This window comes from Geotrypetes seraphini, chromosome 4 (assembly GCF_902459505.1).
Source record: "Geotrypetes seraphini chromosome 4, aGeoSer1.1, whole genome shotgun sequence".
NCBI lineage: Eukaryota > Metazoa > Chordata > Amphibia > Gymnophiona > Dermophiidae > Geotrypetes > Geotrypetes seraphini.
Window position 1 is genome coordinate 166,521,389 of NC_047087.1, and position 27,196 is coordinate 166,548,584.

Sequence of the window (27,196 nt, forward strand, 5' to 3'; positions counted from 1 at the left end):
AGGGGGGATGCCCACTCCTTTCTGCCACCAAATATCCTCTCCCCTTACTGGTCTCCTCCCCCCCATAAGGACTCCCCAAACTAGAAACATAGAAACATAGAAATTGACGGCAGAAAAGGGCCATAGCCCATCGAGTCTGCCCATACCAGTGACCCACTCCCTGATTCTTACTCTCCTATAGATCCCACATGAATATCCCATTTCCTCTTGAAATCTAACAAACTGACCCCTCCCCTCTCCATCTCCACTCCCCTTCCCCCCAAAAAAAAATATCGACAGGAGGGATGTGCACTCCTACCTATCGGATGCCTCCTGCCCTCCACCCCCACCCCATAAACCTCCCCTGTACCAATTAGGCCCCTCTCCTTGCATCCCAAGATGTACAAAAAAGGGGAAGGCCTGCCATTTTGGAGTGGTGGGCCTGCAAAAAGGATGGACTGGGCATCCCTGCTGCTGTCATCTAGTTTTGAGGTAAAGGGGAGATTCGGGATGGGGTTGGGAGTGTTCGGGTAAGCCAGGGGCATCCGGGGACAGGATGGAGTGGGTATCCCTCCTGCCGATATATTTTTTTTAGGAAGGGGAGTGGGGAAGGGGAGGGGAGGATTTGGTTTGGGAGGTCCTTTCATGGGAGGTCATCAGTGTGGAGGCTCACAGTAGTAGTAGGGAATGGGCATCCATCCTGCCAGTTTTTGGGGAAGGGGAGGGGTCGGTTTGGGGGGGGTCGTTGCGGGGGGGGGGTCGCGGCGACAGGAGGGAGTGGGCATCCTATCTGCCAATTTTTTGGTATCAGGGGAAGAGGCTGGAACGGCATGGCATTTTTTTTTTATAGGCAACCTCGAAGGTGACAGTCCCCTCTGCACACGCAGCAGCAAGATGCAAGATAAGGAGCAGAGTGTGCCTGGTCTTCAAAACCCTTCTTTATTGGTTGCAATTAAAATGTGTGCAAACAGTCTAAGAAAAGTCACATAAATATGGTGGATAATAATTTCAAATCATGGACTCGACACGGCCTGTGTTTCGGCTATAGTGCCTGCATCAGGAGTCCCAAGTAATAAAAACAAACCACTAATGATAAATTCCACCAAAAGATAAAACCAACCATAAATGAAATCCAAATGCAGAATGGCAGCTGCAACTTCACAAAGAGTCAGTGTGGCAGGAGAGGTAGGAGAGAGCAGCCGGAGCATCGGCGAGTGAAGGAAATCACTCGTGGTATACTCCGACCGCCTCTTCCTGCACTAAAGTCGGGCCTCGCCAATCAGGAGCTGTTTTGACTACGCAAGTTCCTGATTGATGAGGCCCGACTTTAGTGCAGGAAGAGGCGGTCGGAGTATACCACGAGTGATTTCCTTCACTCGCCGGCACTCCGGCTTCCCTCTCCTGCCCAGTCATTTGCGGTTAGAAAATACAGCATATGACTGGGACCGCAAATCGCTGACCATGAATGACCGGGGGAGCACTGTACATCGATGAAATGGTTCATGAGGTGTCAAAGATTTCTAGCAGTAGGGAAGAAGAGGTTGTGCTGAGGGAAGACAGCTGGACTCAAATTATGGAACCCTGCAAGATTGGTACTGTTACTCCACCCCCACTTGAATTGAAGAACCGGCATGCTGCCCTGGAAGTGGAGGAGATGAGAGCATCCCAGGGAGAGGAAAGACCAGAGCTTGAAATCCCTATAATTGCTGGATCCATGACCACTAGGAGGTGTAAAGTAGTGGTGGTTGGCGATTCCCTTCTGAGGGGTACAAAAACATCCATATGCAGACAAGAAATGATGTCCCAGGAGGTATGCTATCTACCTGGTGCTAAAATCCAAGATGTTACAGAGAGATTAGCTAGACTCATCAAGCCTGATGACTATTATCCAATGCTGCTCATCCACATTGGCAGTAATGATACTGCCAGGTATCCCTGCAAACGTATCAAAAGTGACATTGTGGATCTGGGAGAGAAGGTGAAGCAGTCAGGTGCATAGGTAGTATTCTTATCCATCCTCTCTGTCCAGGGTATGGGCCAGGTCAGAGAAGCACACATCCTGGAGATGAATGTGTGGCTACGTGGATGGTATCATCGAGAGCATTTTGGCTTCCTGAACCATGGGATGATTTTCCAAGAACTGCTGAGCAGGGATGGTATACATCTATCAAAGAAGGGAAGAAGTTTGTTCAGTGGCAAGTTGGCTAATCTACTGAAGAGGGCTTTAAACTAGAAGTGATGGGTAAGGGTGATCAAAGCCACCAGGTGAATATAAGCCCTCAGGTTAGTAAATCACTGAATACCTCTACATCAGGGGTCTCAAAGTCCCTCCTTGAGGGCCGCAATCCAGTCGGGTTTTCAGGATTTCCTCAATGAATATGCATGAGAACTATGGGCATGCACTGCTTTCAATGCATATTCATTGGGGAAATCCTGAAAACCCGACTGGATTGTGGCCCTCAAGGAGGGACTTTGAGATCCCTGCTCTACATGGATGGGAAAAGGGGACAATGTCTAGAAAGCAGTACATACTAATGCTTAAAGTATGGTAAACAAAATTCTGGATCTAGAAGCAGTGATGGAAGAAGATGAGTTGTGGCAATCAAAGAGACATGGTTCACGGAGAACCATGAATGGGATGTAGTTATACCGAGCTATAATCTGTTCAGGAAAGACAGGGTAGGAAGAAAAGGAAGGGAAGTAGCGTTATATGTTAAAGATCATATTAAAGCCACACAATTGCAGGATCTGCAGGGCAAGGAAGAGGCACTGTGGATCAATTTAGAAAGAGAGAATGGTAAATATATTTACAATAGTGTGATATACAGGCTTCCTTCACAGACAGAAGAAGTGGGCGGGCATTTAATAGTAGAGATTCCATTCCCGGAACCCCCGCGAATCTCAAAAAACTGTCAAAGCAGCTCCTGATTGCATAAGGCCCGACTTCGTGCAGGAAGAGGCGGTTGGAGCGAACCACGAGTGATTTCCTGCACTCGCGGCGCTCTGGCTGCTCGCTTCTGCCTCTCCTGCTGCCCTCTCCTTGTCGGTGGTCCAAAAATACCGCGAATGACCGGGAATTGGTAATGGAACCTACGTGGGATGGAGTCATACTGGACTTAGTGCTTACAAACGGGAAAAGAAGGTTGCTTTGGTTCTCAAAATTAGTATCTGAGAAGGTAAGGAATAAAAGGTTAGCTTTCATAAACTACAAAAGATCGCAGAAAGAGGAAGACAGGCAAAAATATCTGGAAAAGTTAAGAGAGGCTGGTTGAGAAGTCAGGAAAGCAAAGAAACAAATGGAACAAAAAATAGCTGACATGATAAAACGGGGAGACAAAACATTTTTTTACATACTGTATATCAGTGATAAGAAAAAGTACAAAAATGGCATTGTGAGACTCAAAAGTGAAAGGGAGGAATATGTAGAAGCTGATAAAGAAAAGGCTGAATTGCTTAACAAATATTTCTGAAGATCTGGGAGTGGGATCACAAAAGACATATGAATAAGGTTGGTGGAGTGGTAGACCCCGATCAATTTTCAGAGGGTTGTGTTCATGAGGAGCTAGCTAAATTAAAGGTAGAAAAAGCTATGGGGCCAGATGGTATATATTTGAGGGTGCTGAATGAAGTTATGGGGGCTCCACTGACTGACCTTTTCAAAGCTTCTCTAAAGTCGAGAGTGGTACAGATGGACTGGAGAAAGGTTCACAAAAGTTCACAAGTTCAAGTAAAGTTTACACAAAAGTTCAAGTAAAGAGAAGTAGAGAATTACAGACCAATCTGACTTCTGTGGTAAGCAAATTAATGAAAACACTTTTAAAACAGAGAATGAAGTTTCTGGAATCCAGTGGATTATAGGACCAGAGGCAACATGGATTCACTAGAGATAGTTCTTGTCATACAAATCTGATCAATTTCTTTGACTGGGTGACCAGAGAACTGGATAAAGGGAGTGCTCTAGATGTAGTGTATTTAGATTTTAGCAAAGCCTTTGACAGTGTACTACACAGACGGCTAATAAATAAACTGAGTGCTCTTGGGATGGGCCCCAACATGATGGGCTGGGTCAGGAACTGGTTAAGTGGAAGACAAAAGAGGGTAGTGGTCAATGGAGATCGCTCTGAGGAAAGGGATGTTACCAGTGGTGTGCCTCAAGGTTCTGTTCTTGGGCCTGTTCTTAGCATTTTTATAGGTAATATTGCTGAAGGGCTGTCAGGTAAGATTTGTCTCTTTGTAGATGATACCAAAATCTGCAATAGAGTAGACATTCCAGATGGTGTGAATGGCATGAAGAAAGACCTTGAAGAATGGTCTGAAATTTGTCAGCTCAAATATAATGTTAAGAAATGCAAGTTTATGCATATGGGCTGCAAAATCCCGAAGGAACGGTACAGTTTGGGGGGTGAAGAACTTTTGTGCATGACAGAAGAGCAGGACTTGGATGTGATTGTATTAAGGTAGACAAACAGGTTGAAAGGTGATGGTGAAAGTTAGAAGGATGCTAGGGTACACAGGATGAGGTATGGCCTGTAGGTATTGATGCCCCTGTATAAGACTCTGATGAGATCTCATTTTGAATATTGTATACAATTCTGGAGACCGCATCTTCAAAAAGATATAAAAAGGATGGAGTTCAGAGGAAGGCTACTAACATGGTTTGTGGTCTTCATCATAAAGCGTATGGGGACAGACTGTTGTGTCCTTCTTCCCTATTCCACGTGCCAACATCTCTTTCTCTTCCTTCCCTCCTGTCTCTTCCCGACCAGCATCTCTCCCTCTCTGACCCCTCTCTCCCCTAGGGGTCCAGCAAATATTCCTCTCTCTTCTTTCATTGCTGTTCTTTCATTCCTTTGCAGGACGTTAGAATTGATGTCAGGTGGCAAGAGTTGGTTGGCCTTGCGCTTCAGCTGGGAAAAAGAGAGAAAGAAAGAAGGGGGCAGGGTGAAAGAAAGAAAAAGTTGGGGGAGGGAATGAGGTCTGGAGGAGAGGAAGCATACAGGAGGCTGAAAGAAGGGAAGAAATATTGGATGCACAGTCAGAAGAAGAAAGTGCAACCAGAGACTCATGAAATCACCAAAGGTAGGAAAAATTATTTTATTTTCAATTTAGTGATCAAAATGTGTCCGTTTTGAGAATTTATATCTGCTCTCTATATTTTGCACTATGGCCCCCTTTTACTAAACTGCAATAGCGTTTTTTAGCACAGGGAACCTATGAGCATCAAGAGCAGTGCAGGGCATTCAGCTTAGCTCCCTGCGCTAAAAAAACGTTATCGCAGTTTAGTAAAAGGGGAGTGGGTATATTTGTCTATTTTTGTATAATTGTTACTGAGGTGACATAACACAAAGTCATCTGCCTTGACCTTTTTGAAAACCTGCGGAATATAAATGATAATTAATATTTTCTCTGCGTACAGTGTGCTTTGTGTTTTTAAAAATTTTATTGTTGGTAGATCATTTTGACTTGGCCACGAAGGTAAGGGGGAGGGAGGGAGGGGAGCTGCTGAAAGACATCTAGTAATCCTTGCAGGCTTGACTGTGCAGGGAATTATTTTTGTAAAATCATGTTTTGTTATGTGACTGGCATTATTTAGACTTTAATTTCTATGAATGAATAGAATGAAAATGATATAAAATTGCATGCTTGTTTTTATATTTGTGCGCTGAAGGGAAGTGGAGAGAGAGTGGGCTGAGGACGCTGAAGGGAAATGGGGAAGAGAGAGTGGGGAGAAGATGCTGATTTATAAATTGACAATTGTACAGAGAGCTTGGACAGGCAAGCAGGAGAGAGGGGAAAGTAGGAGACAGCAGCAGAGGGAGAGGGAAGCAAAAAGCAATAAAAAAAAAAGCGAAAGAGGGAAGCAGAGGCAGGAGACTACAGGGGGAATCGGCAAGTTAGCTCCACCCACCTCCGATGTCAACCAGCGAAGCTCCCCCTTAAAGGAGAGGGCCAATGAGCGGAGTCAATTGAAAGCTTGGACAGGCAAGCAGGAGAGAGGGGAAAGTAGAACACAGCAGCAGACAGAGAGGGAAGCAAAAAGCAAAGAAAAAAAGCAAAAGAGGGAAGCCGAGGCAGGAGACTAGAGGGAAATCGGCGAGAGTTAGCTCCGCCCACCCCGACATCGACCAACAAAGCTCCCCCTTAAAAGGGGAGGAGCCAATAAGCGAAGTCAATCGAGAGCTTGGACAGGCAAGCAGGAGAGAGGGGAAAGTAGGAGACAGCAGCAGAGGGAGAGGGAAGCAAAAAGCAAAGAAAAAAAAGCAAAAGAGGGAAGCAGAGGCAGGAGACTACAGGTGGAATCGGCGAGAGTTAGCTCCACCCACCCCCAACATTGACCAATGAAGCTCCCCCTTAAAAGGGGAGGGGCCAATGGCGCTCAGCCATTCGGCGCGCGTCAAAGGCGAGCGTTAAATGCGCTCGCCTTAGCGAGAGCGCCTTTGCAAAGGGATCTGGAAACAGCAGAGGGAACTCACAAGAAGACGAACACCAGGATGAGAGGAAATGGATAGGAACAAAGGACAAGGATCTACGGCTGGAGAGATGGACATACACCAGGGATATGGATCTGTGACTGGAGAATCATGAGAAGATAGAGAGGAAAGCAATCATCGTGGGGGACTCTATCATCAGACAAGTTGACAGCCACATAGTGAGAGGATCAACTGGTGACCTGGCTACCCGGGGCCAAGGTAGAAGACATAGTGAGCCGCATCGATAGGATTGTCGACAGTGTGGAAGAAGAAGACAGGGCAGTGGTGATCCATGTGGGGACGAACAATGTGAGCAACAGGAACTACAACAGAGAAGTACTGAAGGACCAGTTCCAGATTCTAGGAGGGAAGCAGAAGACCAGAACGCAGTGGATAGCATTCTCGGAGATCCTGCCGGTACCCAAGGCAGATGAGAAGAGACAGATGGAGCTGCAAGCAGTCAACGTGTGGATGCGGCGCTGGTGTGAGGAAGAAGGTTTGCACTTCGTGCGCAACTGGACAACGTTCTGGGGGAAGAGCAAGCTATTCAGGAAGGACGGACTCCACCTCAGCAGAGACAAAACAAGGCTACTTGCAAGCAACATCAAGAGCGATGTTGAGAAGTTTTTAAATTAGGAAGAAGGGGAAAGCCGACAGTCGACCGAGAGAGACAGTCAATGATTCGGGAACCGGTACTCCCAGAGGATACCATGCAGGAAGGTGGAGGGGAAGACTCACCAGATTGCAGACAAGACAGAACAAAAGGGACACAAGAGGGAAGGACACGCAAGAAGGAACAGGCTGCAAACTCAAGTGTATGTACACAAATGCAAGGAGCCTTAGAAATAAGATGGGTGAATTAGAAGCTATGGCACAAAAGGATGACGTTGACATCATCGGCATCACGGAAACATGATGGACTGATGAAAATGTCTGGGACACAGTGCTACCAGGATACAAACTATACCGCAGAGACAGAGTGGCTCAAAAAGGAGGAGGCATTGCCATATACGTCAAAGAGGGAATTGAATCTACTGGAGAAAACATGCCACAACGGACAGATAAGTTAGAATCTCTATGGGTCAAAATTCCAGGAACAAATGGACCAGAAACGAGGATAGGCATCTTCTACCGACCCCCAGGGCAGTCCGAAGAAATTGATGAAGAAATGACGGATGGGATTAAACGCAACTGCAAGGGAGGCAACGCAGTTATCATGGGCGACTTCAACTATCCGGGGATAGATTGGAACCTAGGCACCTCCAGCTGTGCTAGAGAGACCAAGTTCCTGGAAACTGTAGGCGATTGCTTCCTGGAACAACTTGTCAAGGAAAACACAAAAGGAAATGTAATTCTGGACTTAGTTCTAAATGGGCTGCGAGGACCGGCACAGGATATAGAAGTAGAAGGGATGCTGGAAATGGTGATCACAATATGATATGCTTCAACCTGGAAATAGGGGCGAAACGTCGGTCCAGAACGATGGCCATGGCCCTAAACTTCTGAAAAGAAAATTACGAAGAGATGAGACCCTTGGTGGGGAAGAAAATTAAGAAGAGGATAAACACTATAAAGACGCTGGAGCAAGCTTGGTCTCTTTTTAAGGATACGGTCATCAAAGCACAAAATCTATATATACCATGTATCAACAAGGAATCAAAGAGGAAAAAGAACAAAGAACCGGCGTGGCTCACTGTAGAGCTTAAGGAAGCGATTAAAGACAAAAAAACTTTGTTTAAGGAATGGAAAAGATCAAAAACAGATGAAGACTGGAATAAGCATAAACAACATCAACACAGGTGCCATAAGGTGGTAAAAGTAGCAAAAAGAGACTACAAGGAAAAAATAGCCAAAGAGGCGAAAAACTTCAAGCCGTTCTTTTGATATATTAAAGGGAAACAACCCGCAAAGGAAGAGGTAGGACTGTTGGATGACCAAGGAATAAAGGGAGTGTTAAAGGAAAACAAAGCAATCGCCGATAGACTGAATACATTTTTTGCGTCTGTATTTACAAAAGAGGATATACACAGCATATCATTGTAATGTAATTCTCTCGGTAATGTCCTGATCTCTTTTAACTGTAATCCGCTTAGAACCGCAAGGCACAGGCGGAATAGAAATCACAAATGTAATGTAATGTAATACCGGAACCTATCAGGCTATATGCTGGAAGCGAAAACGGGAAACTGACAGGGTCTACAGTCAGTCTAGAAGAGGTATACAGGCAGATCGATAGGCTTAAGAGCGATAAATCTCCGGGACCAGATGGCATCCATCCGAGGGTCATCATGGAACTGAAAGGGGCCATAGCTGAACTGCTTCAACTAATTGCCAATCTGTCAATTAAAACAGGAAAGATTCCAGAGGACTGGAAGGTGGCGAATGTCACACTGATCTTCAAAAAAGATTCGAGGGGAGATCCAGGAAACTACAGACCAGTGAGTCTGACCTCGGTACCGGGAAAGATGATAGAGGCGCTGATAAAGGAACGCATCATTGATCACCTCGATGGACACGGTCTGATGAGGACCAGCCAGCATGGTTTCAGCAAAGGCAGATCTTGTCTGTCAAACTTGCTGCACTTCTTCGAGGGAGTAAACAAGCAGATAGATAAGGGCAACCCGGTCGACATTGTATATCTGGACTTTCAGAAGGCGTTCGACAAGGTTCCGCATGAACGACTACTTCGGAAAATTGCGAGCCATGGAATCGAGGGAGAAATACTCACGTGGATTAAAAACTGGCTGGAGCATAGGAAACATAGAGTGGGAGAAAATGGGCAATACTCGGACTGGAAGAGCGTCACCAGTGGGGTGCCGTAGGGATCGGTGCTTGGACCTGTACTCTTCAACATCTTTATAAATGATCTGGACATAGGTACGACGAACGAGGTGATTAAATTTGCGGACGATACGAAGTTATTCAGAGTAGTGAAGACGCAGGGGAATTGCGAAGATCTACAACGTGACATAATCAGGCTCGAGGAATGGGCATCGACATGGCAGATGAGGTTCAACGTGGATAAGTGTAAAGTGATGCATGTCAGTATCAAAAATCTCAAGCATGAGTACAGGATGTCCGGGGCGGTACTTGGAGAGACCTTCCAGGAAAGGGACTTGGGAGTTCTGATAGACAAGTCGATGAAGCCGTCTACACAATGTGCGGCGGCGGCAGCGAAAAGGGCGAACAGAATGCTAGGAATGATAAAGAAGGGGATCACGAACAGATCGGAGAAGGTTATCATGCCGCTGTACCAGGCCATGGTGCGTCCCCACCTGGAGTACTGCATACAGCACTAGTCGCCGTACATGAAGAAAGACACAGTACTACTCGAGAGGGTCCAGAGAAGAGCGACTAAGATGGTTAAGGGATTGGAGGAGCTGCCGTACAGCGAAAGATTAGAGAAACTGGGCCTCTTCTCCCTCGAACAGAGGAAATTGAGAGGGGACATGATCAAAACATTCAAGGTACTGAAGGGAATAGACTTAATAGATAAGGACAGGTTGTTCACCCTCTCCAAGGTAGGAAAAACGAGAGGGCACTCTTTAATGTTGAAAGGGGATAGATTCCGTACAAACGTAAGGAAGTTCTTCTTCACCCAGAGAGTAGTGGGAAACTGGAATGCTCTCCCTCCAGGGATTCAAGACTTAGTTAGACAAGTTCCTACTGAACAAGGCCGTACGCTGGTAGGGCTAGTCTCAGTTAGGGCGGTGTTCTTTAACCAAAAGGGCCGCTGCGTGAGCAGACTGCTGGGCATGATGGACCACTGGTCTGACCCAACAGCGGCAACTCTTATGTTCTTATGTACTTTAGTATAATTAGTTCAGTATAAAACTATTCGAGGCTTGTGTGGATGGGAACAGATGGTTTGCGGGGATGGGGACCGAGCTCACTGGGACCGAGCAGGGACGGAGACAAATTTTTTCCCCATGTCATTCTCTAGGCTCTGCCATGAACCGATTTCGACTACATGAGGGCAAGCGGGGTGTCAGTCAGGTTGACGTAGCTGTCGTAGCGCAAGCAGGCACGGGGTATGGCTCTCAAAAAAAATCTTAATCGTTGTACTGCTGATTTTGGCTCTTTTGATTAATGAGTTTGCCTACCACTGCCTTACCCCGATGCAGCACCTCCCTCCTTATATTGCCCAGGTGCAGCACCTCTCTTCCCTTCTTCCCCTTCCTGATGCAGCACTTGTCTCCCTCCTTACCCCTCCATTGCAGCACCCCTCTTTGGCCTTCTGCAAGGCAGTATCTGGCTTTTCTTTCTTTCCTTTCCACATTGCAGGCAGTGTGTCAACAATAGTAGGCTGCTTCAACCAATCTGGGGGCCTTACTTCAGCCATGTCCCACCCTTCTGAAGCAACTCCCTGTTTCCTTAAGGGTGGGATACAGTTAAAGAAGGACCCTGGGTAGGTTGAAGCAGCCTGTTATTAATGACATGCTGTCAGAGAATGAAGAAAGAAGAGGAAGGAATGAAGGGGGGTAAAAGAGGCACTGCATTATGGCTGGGATTAGGATTATCACATGGCTCCAGAAAAAGGAGGATAGATTGAGATATCTGGGTTTTACTTCTATTGAAAGCAATGGAAGTAAAATCTCATTCTGTCCTCCTTTTTCTAGAGCCATATGGTAACCCTAACTGGGATGGGAGAGCATAATGACAGCCCCGGAAGGAGATAATGCATGAGTGTGGGCTCCTTATGCATGTGGGCTGGAGAACTAAACTAAACTAAACTAAACCTTAGGTTTGTATACCGCATCATCTCCACATTCGTAGAGCTCGGCATGGTTTACAGGAGATGGGATAGAAAGGAACTACAATGAAAGGTAGAGGTTTACAGGAGATGGGAAAGAAAGGAGCTACAGTGAAGGGTTAGAGGACCAAGTATGAAGAGTTTTTGAGGGCTTAGAATGTCATAGATGGAAAAAGAATCAGATTTTTGAGAATAGCCAGGTCTTCAGATGTTTGCGGAAAAGTTGGAGGGAGCTCATGTTCCGTAGAGGGGAGGAAAGGTTGTTCCAGAGCTCGGTGATTCTGAAGGGAAGGGAGATCTCTAGTTTTCCTTTATGGGAGATGCCTCTTACTGAGGGGAAGGATAATTTTAATTTGTGGGTGGATCTAGTGGTATTAGGGTTTGAGGAATTCCAAGAAAGCGGGATACATGGAGGGAGGATCCCATGTAGGAATTTGAAAGCTAGACAGGCGCATTTGAAGTGGACCCTGGCGATTATCGGTAGCCAGTGAAGCTTGGACAGAAGCGGAGAGACATGGTCAAATTTACTTTTTGCGAAAATCAGCTTGGCCGCGGCATTCTGAATCCGCTGGTGTCTATGAAGGTTTTTCTTAGTTAGGCTTAAGTAGATAGAGTTGCAATAGTCCAATCTGGAAAGGATGATGGATTGGACAAGGACGGTAAAGTCATTTTGATGGAAACAGGATCTAACTTTCTTCAGCATGTGAAAGCTGAAAAAGCATTTTTTTACCAAGGAATTGAGGTGGTCTTTGAAGGACAATGTAGAATCAATAGTGATGCCCAAAACATTGCTTGAGAAGTCAAGCTGCAGAGTGGAGCCAGAGGGCAGAGAGAAGGAGGAGGGTAGTTGGTTAAGTTTTGGACCAAGCCAAAGGAGTCTTGTTTTTGACTTGTTTAGTTTCATTTGAACAATACGGGCCCAGGATTGGAGGTTCATTATACTGGAGGCTATGTTCTCAGAAAGGTTGGTGAGGTTCGAATCAGTCTCCAGGAGGATGAGGATGCCATCAGCATAAGTGTAAATAGTTTCAAGGGGGAATAGGTGGAGGAGTTTTAGGGAGGTCATGTAAATGTTGAAAAGGATGGGAGATAAAGGTGAACCTTGTGGGACTTCACATAACGGTTTCCAGGGGGAGGATGAGGTGCCATTCATGTTGACGGCGTAAGAACGAGAACGTAGGAATTTTGAGAACCAGTCAAGGACTGTGGAGTTAATACCTATCTCAGAGAGTTGGTATACGAGAATGTCGTGATGAACAATGTCGAAAGCAGCGGAAAGTTCGAATTGTAGGAGAACGGCAAACTTATTTCGAGAATGAAGTTGTTGAACCTTTGAGATCAAGGAGGTCAATAGGGATTCGGTGCTGAAGTTGGGACGAAAGCCATATTGGTAAGGGAGAAGAATAGAGAATCTCTCTAAGTATGATAAGAGTTGGGTAGATATGATAGATTCTAGCATCTTGATTAAGAGAGGAATATTTGCTATTGGGCGATAGCTGGATGGTGTGGAAGGGTCTAGATCAGATTTTTTCAGTAGAGGGATCAAGGCAATATGACCCATTTCTGGGGAAAAAAGGCCTGAATGTAGGGTGGAGTTTATGAGTTTGGTAATAGCAGAGATGGCCAGTGCGGGAATTTTCTCATATAGGTAGGAGGGGAATGGGTCCAAGGAACAGTTGCAGGATTTCAGTTTGAGGCAGAGTTTGAAAACTAGGGATTCAGATACGTGCTCAAAGGTAGTCCAAGATCTGTCGGCTGGGATAGAGTTGGAGACCGTTTGGGTAGAATTGGAGTCGGCGGTTATTAGGGAGTTGTAGGAGACTGAAGGTGGGAAGGAGCATCTCAGGGTAGAGACCTTTTCGTTGAAGAATTTTGCCAGAACATTGGCTGATGGAGAGGAGGGGAGCGAGGTGGGGTCTTTTTTGGAGGTTAAGGAGCGCCAGATATTAAATAGTTTACTGCTCTGGTTGTTAGATCTGGAGAATTTTTCGCCGTAGAAGTTCTTCCTAGCTTTTTTTAGCACTGCATTGTACAGCTTAATATTGACTCTCCAGGACTGTCTATCTATAGGAGATTTAGATTTTTTCCAAATGCGCTCCAGGGCTCGACATTTTTGCTTTAGTTCTCTGTGATATGGGAGGTAGCAAGGGGCCTTGCGGAGGTAGGAGATGGATTTAGTGGAGAGAGGGGTGAGGGAGTGGTAGGTGGACTCAGAGAGAGCAACCCAGTTATGCCAATTAGCTTCTGAGTCTGCAGGCTTAGGAGCGGAGGAGAATAGGTTAAGAAATTTAGACCAAAACAGATCGCTCGTAATTTTTTTGTGATAGGTAATGGAAATGGAACTGCGGGGTGGAGCCCCAAGGTGCGACATGAAGATGGGGAGACAGAAAGCCCCTAAGAAGTGGTCGGACCAGGGGACATGATCCCAGCGGATGTCATCGGCTGAAGTTTTGTAAGCGGTAAGATTGAGGAAACTAATGAGGTCTAGTGTGTGCCCCTTTTCATGAGTTGGGGATGGAGCAGGAGGGGAGGCCCGAACACATGTGTCATACATGTCGGGGGGGAGGCCCGAACACATGTGTCATACACCAAGTGCCTGTGACTTGGCAGGTCTATGGTTGGCAGAGGGGTTTTGTGTATGAGTCATTCCCTGAGGCAGAGAGGAAGACTAAGGAACTGAAAGTGAAAGCATTAGCAGGGGCAATGGAAAAAAGATGAATAACGTTCACTAAGAATGAGATGTTTATTAAAAACATACATATGTCATAGCTCCTCCAGTTGAATTACTTTTTTGTCCTTGACATCTCAGCTTCTCATCAAGGGATAATTTTGCCTTCCCAATCCAAAAGGATCCCATTATGGTTTTCAGTGAGGCTGCAGAGTACTTTCAAGATCCCATTGACACTCTGGCCTACAGTCAAAGAAGCCTGTAAGATTTAAAAAAAAAAAAAAAAAGGAATATGTTAAAAAGTAATGCCAACAGGGGCAATGGAATGCCATTTTATTTGGGAGATGTCCAAGCTCCACCCCAATTCTACCCCACCCTCAGAATCTCCTCTTCCCTACTATTCTCTAGCCCTCCCATTTTTCTCTTCTTTCCAACCTATCCTCCATAGTTTCTATCATTTCTTTCCTTCTTCCCTCCCTCCCCTCCTCCCTTCCAGCATTTATCTCCCTCCTCATCTCCCAACCAAGGTGGTCAAGAATTTCTCTCCTTCCCTACTGCCATCCCCCCTCATTGATCAACAACATCTTTCTATCTCCCTCCCCTACCTAGAGTCAGCAGCATCCCCCACCTGAGTCTGTAGCATTTTTCTCCCTCTCTTTCCCAATCTAACTATGAAAAATCAGATTGATTCCTTGGGCCAAAGGGGTTCTACACATTATGGAAACTCCATACCATTAGACTATACTTTGACATTCCTGCATTCAAAATCCTGTTCCAATCACTGCTATTAAGTCAGTTAAATTACTGTAACATCATTTATCTTGCTAATACAAAGAAAAATATTACCAGATTGAGACTCATTCAGAACACCGCGGTAAGACTTATTTACAGATTAAAGAAATTTGACCATGTATCACCCTTCTACCGGGAGCTGCATTGGCTTCCGATAGAGGCCCGTATAACTTTTAAACTGGGTTGTATATATTATAAAGTCATTTTTGGTCAGGTTCCTTTGTATTTGGCTAATATATTCTTTATGACTTCCCAGAGGAATAGCAGACGATCTCATGCCTTTTTACATTTCCACCTGTTAAGGGCTGTCAAAGTAAGAAATAACATGATCGTACACTCTCCTTTCAAGCGGCATCACACGACAAGATCTTCCGTCACCACCTTCTTACATCACATTTTATTTAAATTTCAGAAGTCAATTAAAAACTTACCTTTTTTCAAAATTTATAATCAATTAGTCTTCTCTGATTCCTCTATTTTGTTTTTGTATTTTGTCTTTTAATTAATCTTTTGTGAACTGCATTGAACTCTATGGTTATGTGGTATAGAAGCCCAATTTTATGTTATGTTAGTCTGCAGCATCTTCCCCATCGCCTGGTCTGCAGCATTTCTCTCCTACTACTACTTATCATTTCTATAGCACTGCTAGATGTACTCAGCGTTATATATTAAAACATTCAAAAGACAGTTCCTGCTCAGTAGACCTTATAATCTAATAAAACAGGACAAGTAGGTGTCAGAAATTCACATTTCCCTCCACGACCATGGTGTCAGAAGAAATGCTCTTTTCTTTTGTTCTTTTGTGAGTTGAGCCCTTTTTCTTAAAGCAGCGCAAGTGCATGAAACAAGGCTCTTATAGAGGTTGGGTTCATTATTTTTTTTTTCTACCATTGGCCTGGAGTGCAACCTGTGAAAGTGGAGGAGTGAAGTGGAGATTGAGGGCAGGGCTGAGATTAATGCGAATGTGGGCTCTGGTCCATTTATGGCACAGCAGCAATTGGAGGTTGAAACAGCAACGACTAGACTGTTGGGAAGGAATCCAAAGGATTACAAGTATCGCAATAGTGCATTAAGGTCTTAAGAACATTAGAATTTGCCTCCGCTGGGTCAGACCAGAGGTCCATTGCGCCCAGCGGTCCACTCCCGCGGCGGACCATCAGGTCCATGACCTGTAAAGTGATCTTTTGTCTAGAACCTGTTCTTCCCTAATCCTTTATATCCTTCAAACCCCTTTTCTTTTTTATCTATACCCTTTCTTTCTCCTTTATCTGTAACCTTCAATCCCCTTATCCTTCAGGAATTTATCAAGTCCCTCTTTGAAACCCCATAATGTAGTCTGACCTATTACACCCTCCGGAAGCGCATTCCAGGTATCCACCACTCTCTGTGTGAAGAACTTTCTAGCATTGATTCTAAACCTGTTCCCTTTCAATTTCTCTGGATGTCCTCTTGTTCTTGTAGTTCCCAGTACGCTGAAGAACTTGTCCCTCTCCACCCTTTCTATGCCTTTCATAATCTTGTAAGTCTCTATCATGTCTCCTCTGAGTCTCCGCTTCTCCAGGGAGAAGAGCCCAAGTTTCTCTAACCTCTCAGCGTATGAAAGATTTTCCATACCCTTTATCATTCGTGTGGCTCTTCTCTGGACCCTCTCAAGTATCACCATGTCCTTCTTAAGGTACGGTGACCAATATTGGACACAGTACTCCAGATGCGGGCGCACCATCGCCCGATACAGCGGCAGGATAACTTCCTTCGTTCTGGATGTAATACCCTTCTTGATAATACCCAACATTCTGTTTGCTTTCTTAGAGGCCGCTGCGCATTGCGCCATCGGTTTCATTGTTGTATCCACCAACACTCTCAAGTCCTTTTCAAGGTTGCTTTCCCCCAGTACCAACTCCCCCATTATGTAGCTGAACATCGGGTTCTTTTTCTCTATATACATGACCTTGCATTTCTCCACATTGAATTTCATCTGCCATTTATTCACCCACTCTTCCAGTTTGGTCAGATCCCTTTGCAGTTCTTCACATTCCCCTACAGTTCGGACCCTGCTACAGAGTTTGGTGTCATCCGCAAATTTTATAACTTCGCACTTTGTCCTTGTTTCCAGGTCATTAATAAATACATTGTACAGCAGCGGCCCAAGTACCGACCCCTGCGGGACACCGCTTGTGACCCTTCTCCAGCCTGAGTAGTGGCCCTTCACTGCAACCCGCTGCTTCCTGCCTGTCAACCAATGTTTAACCCATCTGTATACGTCCCCTTCTACCCCGTGGTTCCACAGTTTCTTAAGTAGCCGCTCATGTGGTACCTTGTCAAAGGCCTTTTGGAAGTCAAGATATATGATGTCTATGGGATCCCCTTTGTCCATATGGCTGTTTATCCCTTCAAAGAAGTGCAGCAAGTTCGTTTGGCACGATCTTCCTTTGCAGAAGCCATATTGACTCGTTTTCATTAGCCTGTTTCTTTCTATGTACTCACAGATGCTGTCTTTTATCAGTGCTTCTATCATCTTGCCCGGTACTGAAGTAAAACTCACCGGTCTGTAGTTTCCCGGGTCACCTCTCGATTCCTTTTTAAAGATAGGTGTGACATTTGCTATTTTCCAGTCTTCCGGGATCATTCCTGTTTTCAGGGATAGGTTGCAAACTTTTTGGAGTATTTCCACTATTTCGGTTTTCAGTTCTTTTAATACCCTTGGGTGGATTCCGTCCGGGCCCGGGGATTTGTCAGTTTTCAGTCTGTCTATCTGTTGGAGGACATCTTCGAGACGTACCTCTATCATCGATAGTTTTTCTTCCGGTTCTCCATTGAAGATTTTTTTCGGGTTTCGGTACATTGGATATGTCCTCGCTTGTAAAGACTGACGAGAAGAACATGTTTAATCTGTCAGCCACCTCTTTTTCCCCCCTTATCGCTCCTTTTTTGTCTCCATCGTCCAGCAGTCCCACTTCCTCCTGCGCCGGTTGTTTCCCATTAACATATCTGAAGAACGATTTGAAATTCCTTCCTTCCCCAGCCAGTCTCTCTTCGTATTCTCTCTTTGCTCTCCTAACCACTCGGTGACATTCTTTTTGGTGTTTCCTGTGCTCTTTCCCATTTTCCTCAGTTTTGTCCTTTTTCCACTTCCGGAATGATTTTTTCTTGTCCTTTATCGCTTTCTTCACTTCCTTGGTTATCCACACCGGGTCCTTTGTTTGATTCTTTTTGCACCCTTTTCTAAATCTGGGGACGTACAGATTTTGTGCTTCTTATACCGTGTCCTTGAATAGGGACCAGGCTTCCTCCATGGTCTTTGTTTTTCTTGAGCTTTTCCTGAGTTTCCTTCTCACCATTTCTCTCATAGCGTCATAGTTCCCTTTCTTGAAGTTGAGCGTTGTCACTGTGGTTCTTTTCTCTTTTGATGTTCCTACTTCTAGTTTGTACTGGATCATGTTGTGATCACTGTTTCCTAGTGGTCCTAGTACTTCTACTCCCTTTGCAGGTCCCCCCAGCCCGTTGAGTAGTAGGTCGAGAGTGGCATTCCCTCTCGTTGGTTCCTTGACGAGTTGTTCCATGAAGTAGTCCTGCATGGCCTCTAGGAATTCCGTTTCCCTCATGTTGTTTGAATCATCAAAAGGTTAATGCTACAATGCTTATTGGCAAGCTTTTCCAAGTGACGCCCCAACTGTTCCCAGCTAAGTACTTGACTTTTTTGTATTTTTGTTTTTTGTATTTTGTGTTTTGTTTTTTGTGCCACCACGTGTTGAGACATTGTTTGTTCTGTAGCTCTGTGAATTATTTACTCTGCACTTGGGTACAGCACATGCTTTTCTCTGATTTTCTGAGTATTTTTTACTGTGACTACCCCCAGGCGCAAGAAGAGTCTAAGATTCTTGAACTCTAGCCTATTTGGCTTGAACTGTCTGGCTTGGACTTATTTGTCCTGCCTGTTACTCTGAGGCTCGTTTTGTTAAAGGTACTCATTTATAGTCAGTAGCTCATGACAACACAGTGTCTTTGTGTGTTTTGTCAAGTGATTGGAATTACTATAAGTATTTAAATTTTTGGTGACAAAATTACCTTTTAGATATTTTTTGCATGCAAAATATGTGTGATACAACCCTCAATCCCTTACTATCATGTATTGTCTCACTGTACTTCCCTACTCCCCATTTAGAATATAAACCATCTAGATGGTTTGACAGATTGGTGGGATAGAAAACTTTAATAAACTTGAAACCTTGAAACCTTTTTCGGTGGCACTCATTCTTTATAGAACCAGAGGTGCCAAATACAATAGGTATGCTTGAGGACTGTAAGTGTCATATGATCTTTTACTGTCCCTCCATCTATTACTGTTGCTATGCCAGCTGTCCTAGACACTCCCACATAAGAGATACACATTATATGGGGCAAGGAGTTATAGGACGTGGAAGGGAGAATATGCAACTTGGGATTTTCTCAGTATGCCCATGAGACTTGGGGTGACTGTATCTGAGCCATGGGTGGGAATATAATATAGAACAGTAAAGAAATTACTAATCCAGCAACATCTTTAGTGTTCTGATCAACACATACAGTTAAGGGAGAAATTATAGGGCACTTTACTTTACTTTATTTTTTTTTTAATTCTAGGTCAAATCACTAGCCCAATGAATAAATTAATCTTTGAGTGCCACATTCCAACCCACCTTGGGTCCTCCCATGTCCGTCTGCACCCAGCCAGGATGTATAGCAGTGCACAGGATGCCGTCCTTCTTGTACCCCACTGCCTGGCAATTTGTGAGCATGTTCAGAGCAGCCTGCAGGGAAGACATTCAAAAATACGGCATGGATCCACAGCATATCCATCATGATTTTGTGAATCAGTTGATGTGTCTCATATTTCCTTGAGAGTTGGGGAAATGTTTGATGGATGTTCCCAGTAGATCTCTGGAAAAATCCACATTTCCTTCCAACTCAAACCAGATTGAAATCCACCTAGTTTGAGTTTCACATTAAAAAATGTAAATAATAAAACTTGTATCAAACAATACAAAGGAAAAATACAAACCCCCACATATAAACTATGGGAACAAAAAAAAGTGGGGAAGGGACACTGGTCAAACTGCTGCAAGGACAATCAGTTTATTGAACTATCAACAAATTTCATATTAAAACTACAAGTACACATATATAACCTATGCACAAAATATGACAGGCATAAAACAGTCCTTTGTAATGAAATGAATACTGGTGTCAAATTGCAAGAAAAATCAAGCCAAAATCTGGACTAAAAAGTAAAACGGATAAATAAATGAATATTCACTGCAATACTAAAACAAAAACAATCAGATACAAACTAAATAAAAGAAAAAAGTGCAACAAGTATGTGCCCAAATGGAAAAGGGACATGACAAAAACAACAAAAGAAAGAATCCAGGAGAAATAGATCCATACAAGTATAAGCACAATGAAAGATCTTAAAAACATATTTAAATTACCTTGCGGTATGTACTAAACAAGTCCAACTGCAGCCCTGAACATATGGCCCAAAACGGATCTCACTGCGACCCGGCCCAATATGGCTCTCACTCCGCGCTCCTACTCTTCCCCCCTAGTCTCACCTTTAAAAGCACCGCTGCCACTTATCAAGAACCAACAAGCTAATTACGGCAGCCTGCAGAGTGAACCTAGCAGGCTGCCATCAGTCTCCGCACACGTTCCCTCTGCTGCAGAGGAGGGGAGGGACCACGGCAGAGGGAACGTGTGCGGAGACACTGACGGCAGCCTGCTAGGTTCGCTCTTTAGGCTGTCGTAATTAGCTTGTTAGTCCTCGATAACAAAGGTATGAAAAAAAAATTTATTTTCAATTTAGTGATCCAAATGTGTCAGTTCGAGGATAGATCTATTCTCGAATACAATGGTTCTTCCTGGGGGAGCAGACGAGGATTTATGGATTTTAGGCAGAGTATAGATTGTGGGTATCCTGGGATTTTTTACTGTAAGAAAATCTTTTTTTGGGAGGTTATGTAGCCTGCTTCATGAGTAATTTTCAATAATTGAGATATTTCCTCCTGTAATTTTGGTCTAGGGTCTTGTTGTAAGGGCAAGTAATAATTTCTCTCTTGTAACTGTCATAGGATCTCAGTTATATAGTTCTTCCAGTTTGTATCTGGTTTTTATTGTTTTAGCATTGCAGTGAATGATTTTTCTTGCAATTTGGCGCCATCTACTGAATAGGTTTGGTTTTACTTTGTTTTTTACTTTGGATCATTTCTGCTGTGCAGTATTCATTTTGTTTGTTATTTTATTCATTGATACAATATTGTTATTTTAAAGAATCTATATCTCATATGTATTTATTATTTTTTATTCTCTGATTGTGTATTTATCATTTAAAATGTGTTTTATTATATCATTTTATTGTGTTTTACAATGTTATTTATGTGTATACCTTAGTAGTATTTTAAAGTCTAACCTCTGGTAGATACTGCATACTGTTTGTATTTTTATGGTTTATTTTTTTCATTGTGCTGTTTTGTTCTCTTGGGCTATTCTTTACACCCCTGAGGAAGGCTCTTCTAGCCGAAACATGGACCGTATTGGGGTCCAGTATACAAAAATTATATTACGAAGGACTAGGGTCCAGTATATTGTACATTTCATTGCAAAGGACTGTTTTATGCCTCTCACAAGATGTAGAAGGGATGCTGGGAAGCAGTGATCACAATATGATCTGCTTCAACCTGGACACGGGGGCGAAACAACAATCCAGAGCAACAGCCACGCCGTTGAACTTATGAAAAGGGAATTACGAAGGGATGAGACTCTTGGTGGGAAAAAAGATTAAGAAGAGGATAGGAGCTGTAAAAAAGCTAGAGCAAGCGTGGTCCCTTTTTAAGGACACAGTCACCGAGGGGCAAAATCTATATATACTGCGTATCAACAAGGGATCCAAGAGGAAAAAGAACAAGGAACCGGCGTGGCTCACTGTAGCGGTGAAGGAAGCGATCAGAGACAAGAAGATTTCTTTTAAAGTATGGAAGAGGTCAAAAATGGACGAAAACTGGAAAAAGCACAAGCCACATCAACGCAGGTGCCATAAGGCGGTAAGAGGGGCCAAAAGGGACTACAAGGAAAAAATTGCCAAGGAGGCAAAAAACTTCAAGCCGTTCTTTCGAAACATTAAGGGGAAACGACCCGTGAAGGAAGCGGTGGGGCCGTTGGACAACAATGGAATAAAGGGAGTGCTAAAAGAGGACAAAGCCATCACCGACAAACTGAATACGTTTTTTGGCATCTGTGTTTACAGAAGAGGATATACGCAGCACACCGGAAGCTGACAGGCTATACACAGGAAACGAAGATGGGAAACTTACTGGGTTGACGGTCAGTCTAGAAGAGGTATGCAGGCAGATTGACAGGCTTAAAAATGACAAATCCCTTGGACCGGATGGCATCCATCCGAGGGTAATCAAGGAAATGTCGTTCAAATCGGGAAGGATTCCAGAAGCCTGGAAAGTGGCGAATGTTATGCTGATATTCAAGAAAGGTTCGAGGGGAGATTTGGGAAACTACAAGCCGGTGAGTCTGATTTTGGTACCAGGAAAGATGGTAGAGGCACTGATAAAGGACCGCTTCAATGACCACCTAGACCAAGGGTAGGCAATTCCGGTCTTTGAGAGCCAGAGCCAGGTCAGGTTTTCAAAATATTCATAATAAATATGCATGAGATAGATTTGCATCCCAAGGAGGCAGTGCATGCAAATCCATCTCATACATATTCACATATTCATTGTGGATATCCTGAAAACCTGACCTGGCTCCGGCTCTCAAGGACTGGAATTGCCTACCCCTGACCTAGACGGACACAATCTGATGAGGTCCAGTCAGCACGGCTTCAGCAAAGGAAGATCTTGCTTGATGAACTTGCTGCACTTCTTCAAGGGAGTTAACAGGAAGATAGACAAAGGTGACCTGGTCGACATTGTATATCTGGACTTTCAGAAGGCATTTGACAAGGTACCAAATGAACGACCACTTCAAAAAATTGTGAGCCATGGGATTGAGGGTGAAATACTCACGTGGATCAAAAACTGGTTGGTGGATAGAAAACAGAGAGTGGGGGTAAATAGACAATACTCGAACTGGAAAAGCGTCACCAGTGGAGTGCCGCAGGGTTCGGTGCTTGGGCTTGTGCTCTTCAACATATTTATAAACGACCTGGAAATTGGAATGACGAGCGAGGTGATTAAATTTGCAGACGATACAAAGTTATTTAGAGTAGTGAAGATTCAGGAGGATTGTGAAGACCTGCAACAGGACATAAATACGCTCAAGAAATGGGCCATGACATGGTAAATGAGGTTTAACGTGGATAAGTGTAAGGTGAGGCATGTCAGTAACAAAATTCCTGTACACGAATACAGGATATATGGTGCAGTACTCAGAGAGACTCCCCAGGAAAGAGACTTGGGAGTACTGGTCAACAAGTCGATGAAGGCGTCCGCGCAATGTGCGGTGGCGGCGAAAAGGGCGAACAGAATGCTTGGAATGATTAAGAAGGGGATCATGAACAGATCGGAGAAGGTTATCATGCCGCTGTACCGGGCCATGGTGTGACCCCACCTGGAATACTACGTCCAGCACTGGTCACCGTACTTGAAGAAGGACACGGTATTACTCGAAAGGGTCCAGAGAAGAACGACTAAAATGGTTAAGGGGCTGGAGGAGTTGATGTACAGCGACAGATTAGAGAAATTAGGCCTCTTCTCTATTGAAAAGAGGAGACTGAGAGGGGACATGATAATGAACGTTCAATATAATGAAGGAAATAGACTTAGTAGATAAAAACAGGTTGTTCACCTTCTCCAAGATAGGGAGAACATAAGAACATAAGAACATAAGAAGTTGCCTCCGCTGAGGCAGACCATAGGTCCATCCTGCCCAGCGGTCCGCTCCCGCGGCGGCCCATCAGGCCCATCGCCTGGGTAGTGGTCTATATCTATCTATACCCTTCAATCCCTTTTTCTTCTAGGAATCTATCCAAACTTTCTTTGAAACCATTTAATGTTTTCTTGTCTACAACAGCCTCTGGAAGCACGTTCCATGTATCCACCACCCTCTGAGTGAAAAAGAACTTCCTAGCGTTTGTTCTAAACCTGTCCCCTTTCAATTTCTCCGAGTGCCCCCTTGTACTTGTGGTGGTCCTTAATTTGAAAAATCTGTCCCTGTCTACTTTTTCTATGCCCTTCAGGATCTTGAAGGTTTCTATCATGTCTCCTCTAAGTCTCCGCTTTTCCAGTGAGAAAAGTCCCAACTGCTTCAACCTGTCGGTATATGGGAGATTTTCCATTCCCTTTATCAGTTTAGTTGCTCTTCTCTGTACTCCCTCAAGTACTGCCATGTCCTTCTTGAGGTACGGCGACCAGTACTGGACACAGTACTCCAGATGCGGCCGCACCATTGCACGATACAGCGGCATGATGACTTCCTTCGTCCTGGTCGTAATACCCTTCTTAATGATACCCAACATTCTGTTAGCTTTCTTTGAGGCTGTAGCGCACTGCGCCGATGCCTTCAGTGTTGCGTCTACCATCACTCCCAGGTCTCTCTCCAGGTTACTGATCCCTAGCGGTTTTCCCCCCATTCTGTATGTGAACATTGGGTTCTTTTTCCCCACGTGCATGACCTTGCATTTCCCTATGTTGAAGCTCATTTGCCATTTTTCGGCCCACTTTTCCAGCTGCGTTAGATCCTTTTGGAGATTTTCGCAGTCTCCCCTGGTTTGAGCCCTGCTGTATAGTTTGGTGTCATCTGCAAATTTAATAACCTCACACTTGGTTCCCGCCTCTAGGTCGTTTATGTAGATATTGAACAGGAGCGGTCCCAGCACCGACCCCTGCGGAACTCCGCTCGTGACCCCTTTCCAGTCTGAGTAATGGCCCTTTACGCCAACCCTCTGTTCCCTGTTCGCCAGCCAGTTTTTGATCCATCGGTGGATCACCCCTTGTACCCCGTGGTTCCATATCTTCTTAAGCAGCCTTTCGTGTGGTACCTTGTCGAAGGCTTTTTGGAAGTCAAGGTAAATGATATCTATAGATTCCCCTTTATCCACCTGGCTGTTTACCCCCTCGAAGAAGTGCAATAAGTTTGTGAGGCATGACCTACCCTTGCAGAAGCCATGCTGACTCGGTTTTAGCTGCTCATTGTTTTCGATGTGTTCACAGATGATGTCCTTAATCAGTGCCTCCATCATCTTTCCTGGGACTGAGGTCAGGCTCACTGGCCTGTAGTTTCCTGGGTCTCCCCTTGAGCCCTTCTTGAAGATGGGCGTGACATTTGCTATTTTCCAGTCCTTCGGGATCTCTCCGGTTTTTAAGGATAGGCTGTATATTTGTCGAAGTGGCTCCGCTATTTCGTTTTTTAGTTCCTTGAGTACCCTTGGGTGAATGCCGTCCGGACCTGGAGATTTGTCGCTCTTTAGTCTGTCTATCTGCTTGAGTACATCTTCTTGGCTTACCTCTAAATTGACCAGTTTTACACCTTGGTCTCCTTTTCCGCTCTCTTCAGGTTCTGGGATGTTGGTTATATCTTCCCTCGTGAAAACTGACGTGAAGAACTCATTTAACCTGTCAGCTATTTCTTTCTCTTCCTTTACCACTCCCTTCCTGTCTCCATCATCCAATGGTCCCACTTCTTCTCTTGCCGGTTGCTTCCCCTTGACGTATCTGAAGAACGACTTGAAGTTTGTTGCTTCCTCTGCCAGTCTCTCTTCATATTCTCTTTTTGCTTTTCTAACCGCTCAGTGACACTCCTTCTAGTGTTCTTTGTGCACTTTTTGGTTCTCCTCTGTTTTGTCTTTTTTCCATTTTCTGAACGATGCTTTCTTGTCGCTTATCGCCTTCTTCACTGCATTTGTTATCCACACTGGGTTTTTTGTTCTGTTTTTTTTGCACCCTTTCCTGAACTTGGGGATGCACAGGTTTTGCGCTTCGTGCACAGTTCCCTTGAGTAAGGTCCAGGCTTTTTCTACGGAATCCATCTTCCCTCTGTTACCTTTGAGTTTTTTTCCCACCATATCCCTCATGGCATCATAATTTCCTTTTTTGAAGTTGAGTGCCGTCGTTGTGGTTCTTTTCCCCTTTGATGATCCAATTTCTAGCCTGCACTGGATCGTGTTGTGATCACTGTTATCTAGCGGGGCTAATACTGTCACCTCCTTTGCTGGCCCCTCTAGTCCATTGAAGATTAGGTCAAGAGTGGCGTCACCCCGTGTTGGTTCCTTGACCAGTTGCTCCATGAAGCAGTCCCTCATGACCTCTAGGAATTTGGTCTCCCTTGCGCAGTTTGAGTGCCCAATACTCCAGTCTATCCCTGGATAGTTGAAGTCCCCCATCACCATCACCTTTCCGCTTCTGCATACCTGCCTCAGTTCTGCCTCCAGGTCCTGGTCGATTTCTTCAGGTTGTCCTGGTGGGCGGTAGTACAGACCCATTTTAATGTCTGCCCCAGTTCCTCCCTGTAGCTTAACCCATAGTGATTCCAAGCCATCCGCCTGAACTGTTGTTTCCATCCTGGTTGAGGGTATGGAGTCTTTTACGTACAGCGCTATTCCTCCACCCTTTTTATGTGCCCTGTCTCTCCTGTATAGTTTGTACCCTGGTATGGCCACATCCCATTGATTTTCCTCAGTCCACCATGTTTCTGTGACTCCAATTATGTCTAGGTCCTTTTTGCTAGCAGTGATTTCTAGTTCTCCCATTTTGGCCCTCAGGCTCCTAGCATTTGTGTACAGGCAGTTTAAGACCCAGTTTTTTGCCCTCTCTTTTTGTTCTCCTCGTGTTTTGGTACTCCTGCAGTCCTCCTCATGGTTTGCCAGCCCCCGAGTTTCATCCTCCTCCTGCTGCTGTGTGTCTGTGACGTCCTCAGCCTGTTTCCCTTGCACCACTTGTTCTTGTAATTTTCTCTCAGTTCTGGTCTCTATTTCACAAGGTCCTTGCTCCTCTGGCTCCTGTTGTTCCATGTTGGTGCCTCTTACGAGTTCCATTTATGCCCTCGGTCCCTGCAATGCGTCCTTAGGTCCTTTTTCAAAACATACACACTCAGTCCCAAGCTTTCCTTCCCAACGAAAGGGCACTCTCGAAAGTTAAAAGGGGATAGGTTCCGTACAAACATATGGAAGTTCTTTTTCACCCAGAGAGTGGTGGAAAACTGGAACGCTCTTCCAGAGGCTGTCATAGGGGAAAACACCCTCCAGGGATTCAAGACAAAGTTAAGACAAGTTCCTGCTAGACCAGAACGTATGCAGGTAAGGGTAGACTCAGTTAGGGTTCAGGCCCTTGACCTAGGGGCCACCGTGGGAATGGACCTCTGGGCACGATGGACCACTGGTCTGACCCAGCAGCGGCAATTCTTATGTTCTTATGTTTTTATATGTGTACTTGTAGTTTTAATATGAAATTTGTTGATACTTCAATAAACTGATTGTCCTTGCAGCGGTTTGACTAGTGTCCCTTCCCCACTTTTTTTTGTTACAACATCAAAACTTGTGACAGTACTTCATGT

The 27,196-nt window shown here is 44.7% G+C and overlaps 1 protein-coding gene across 3 annotated transcripts in view; it reads right to left on the reverse strand.

Moving 5' to 3' along the window:
* The window catches only part of LOC117359509 (C-factor-like), a 232,977-nt gene that overhangs the window by 94,171 nt on the left and 111,610 nt on the right, over positions 1–27,196 (reverse strand). For all 3 annotated transcript variants that reach the window (XM_033942427.1, XM_033942428.1, XM_033942426.1), the window contains 2 exons: positions 19,339–19,449; positions 13,961–14,129 (listed from right to left, as the gene is read on the reverse strand). In XM_033942427.1, coding sequence (XP_033798318.1) covers positions 13,961–14,059 — 99 coding nt within the window. In that variant the 5' untranslated portion in view covers positions 14,060–14,129; positions 19,339–19,449. The remainder of the gene's footprint in view (positions 1–13,960; positions 14,130–19,338; positions 19,450–27,196) is intronic.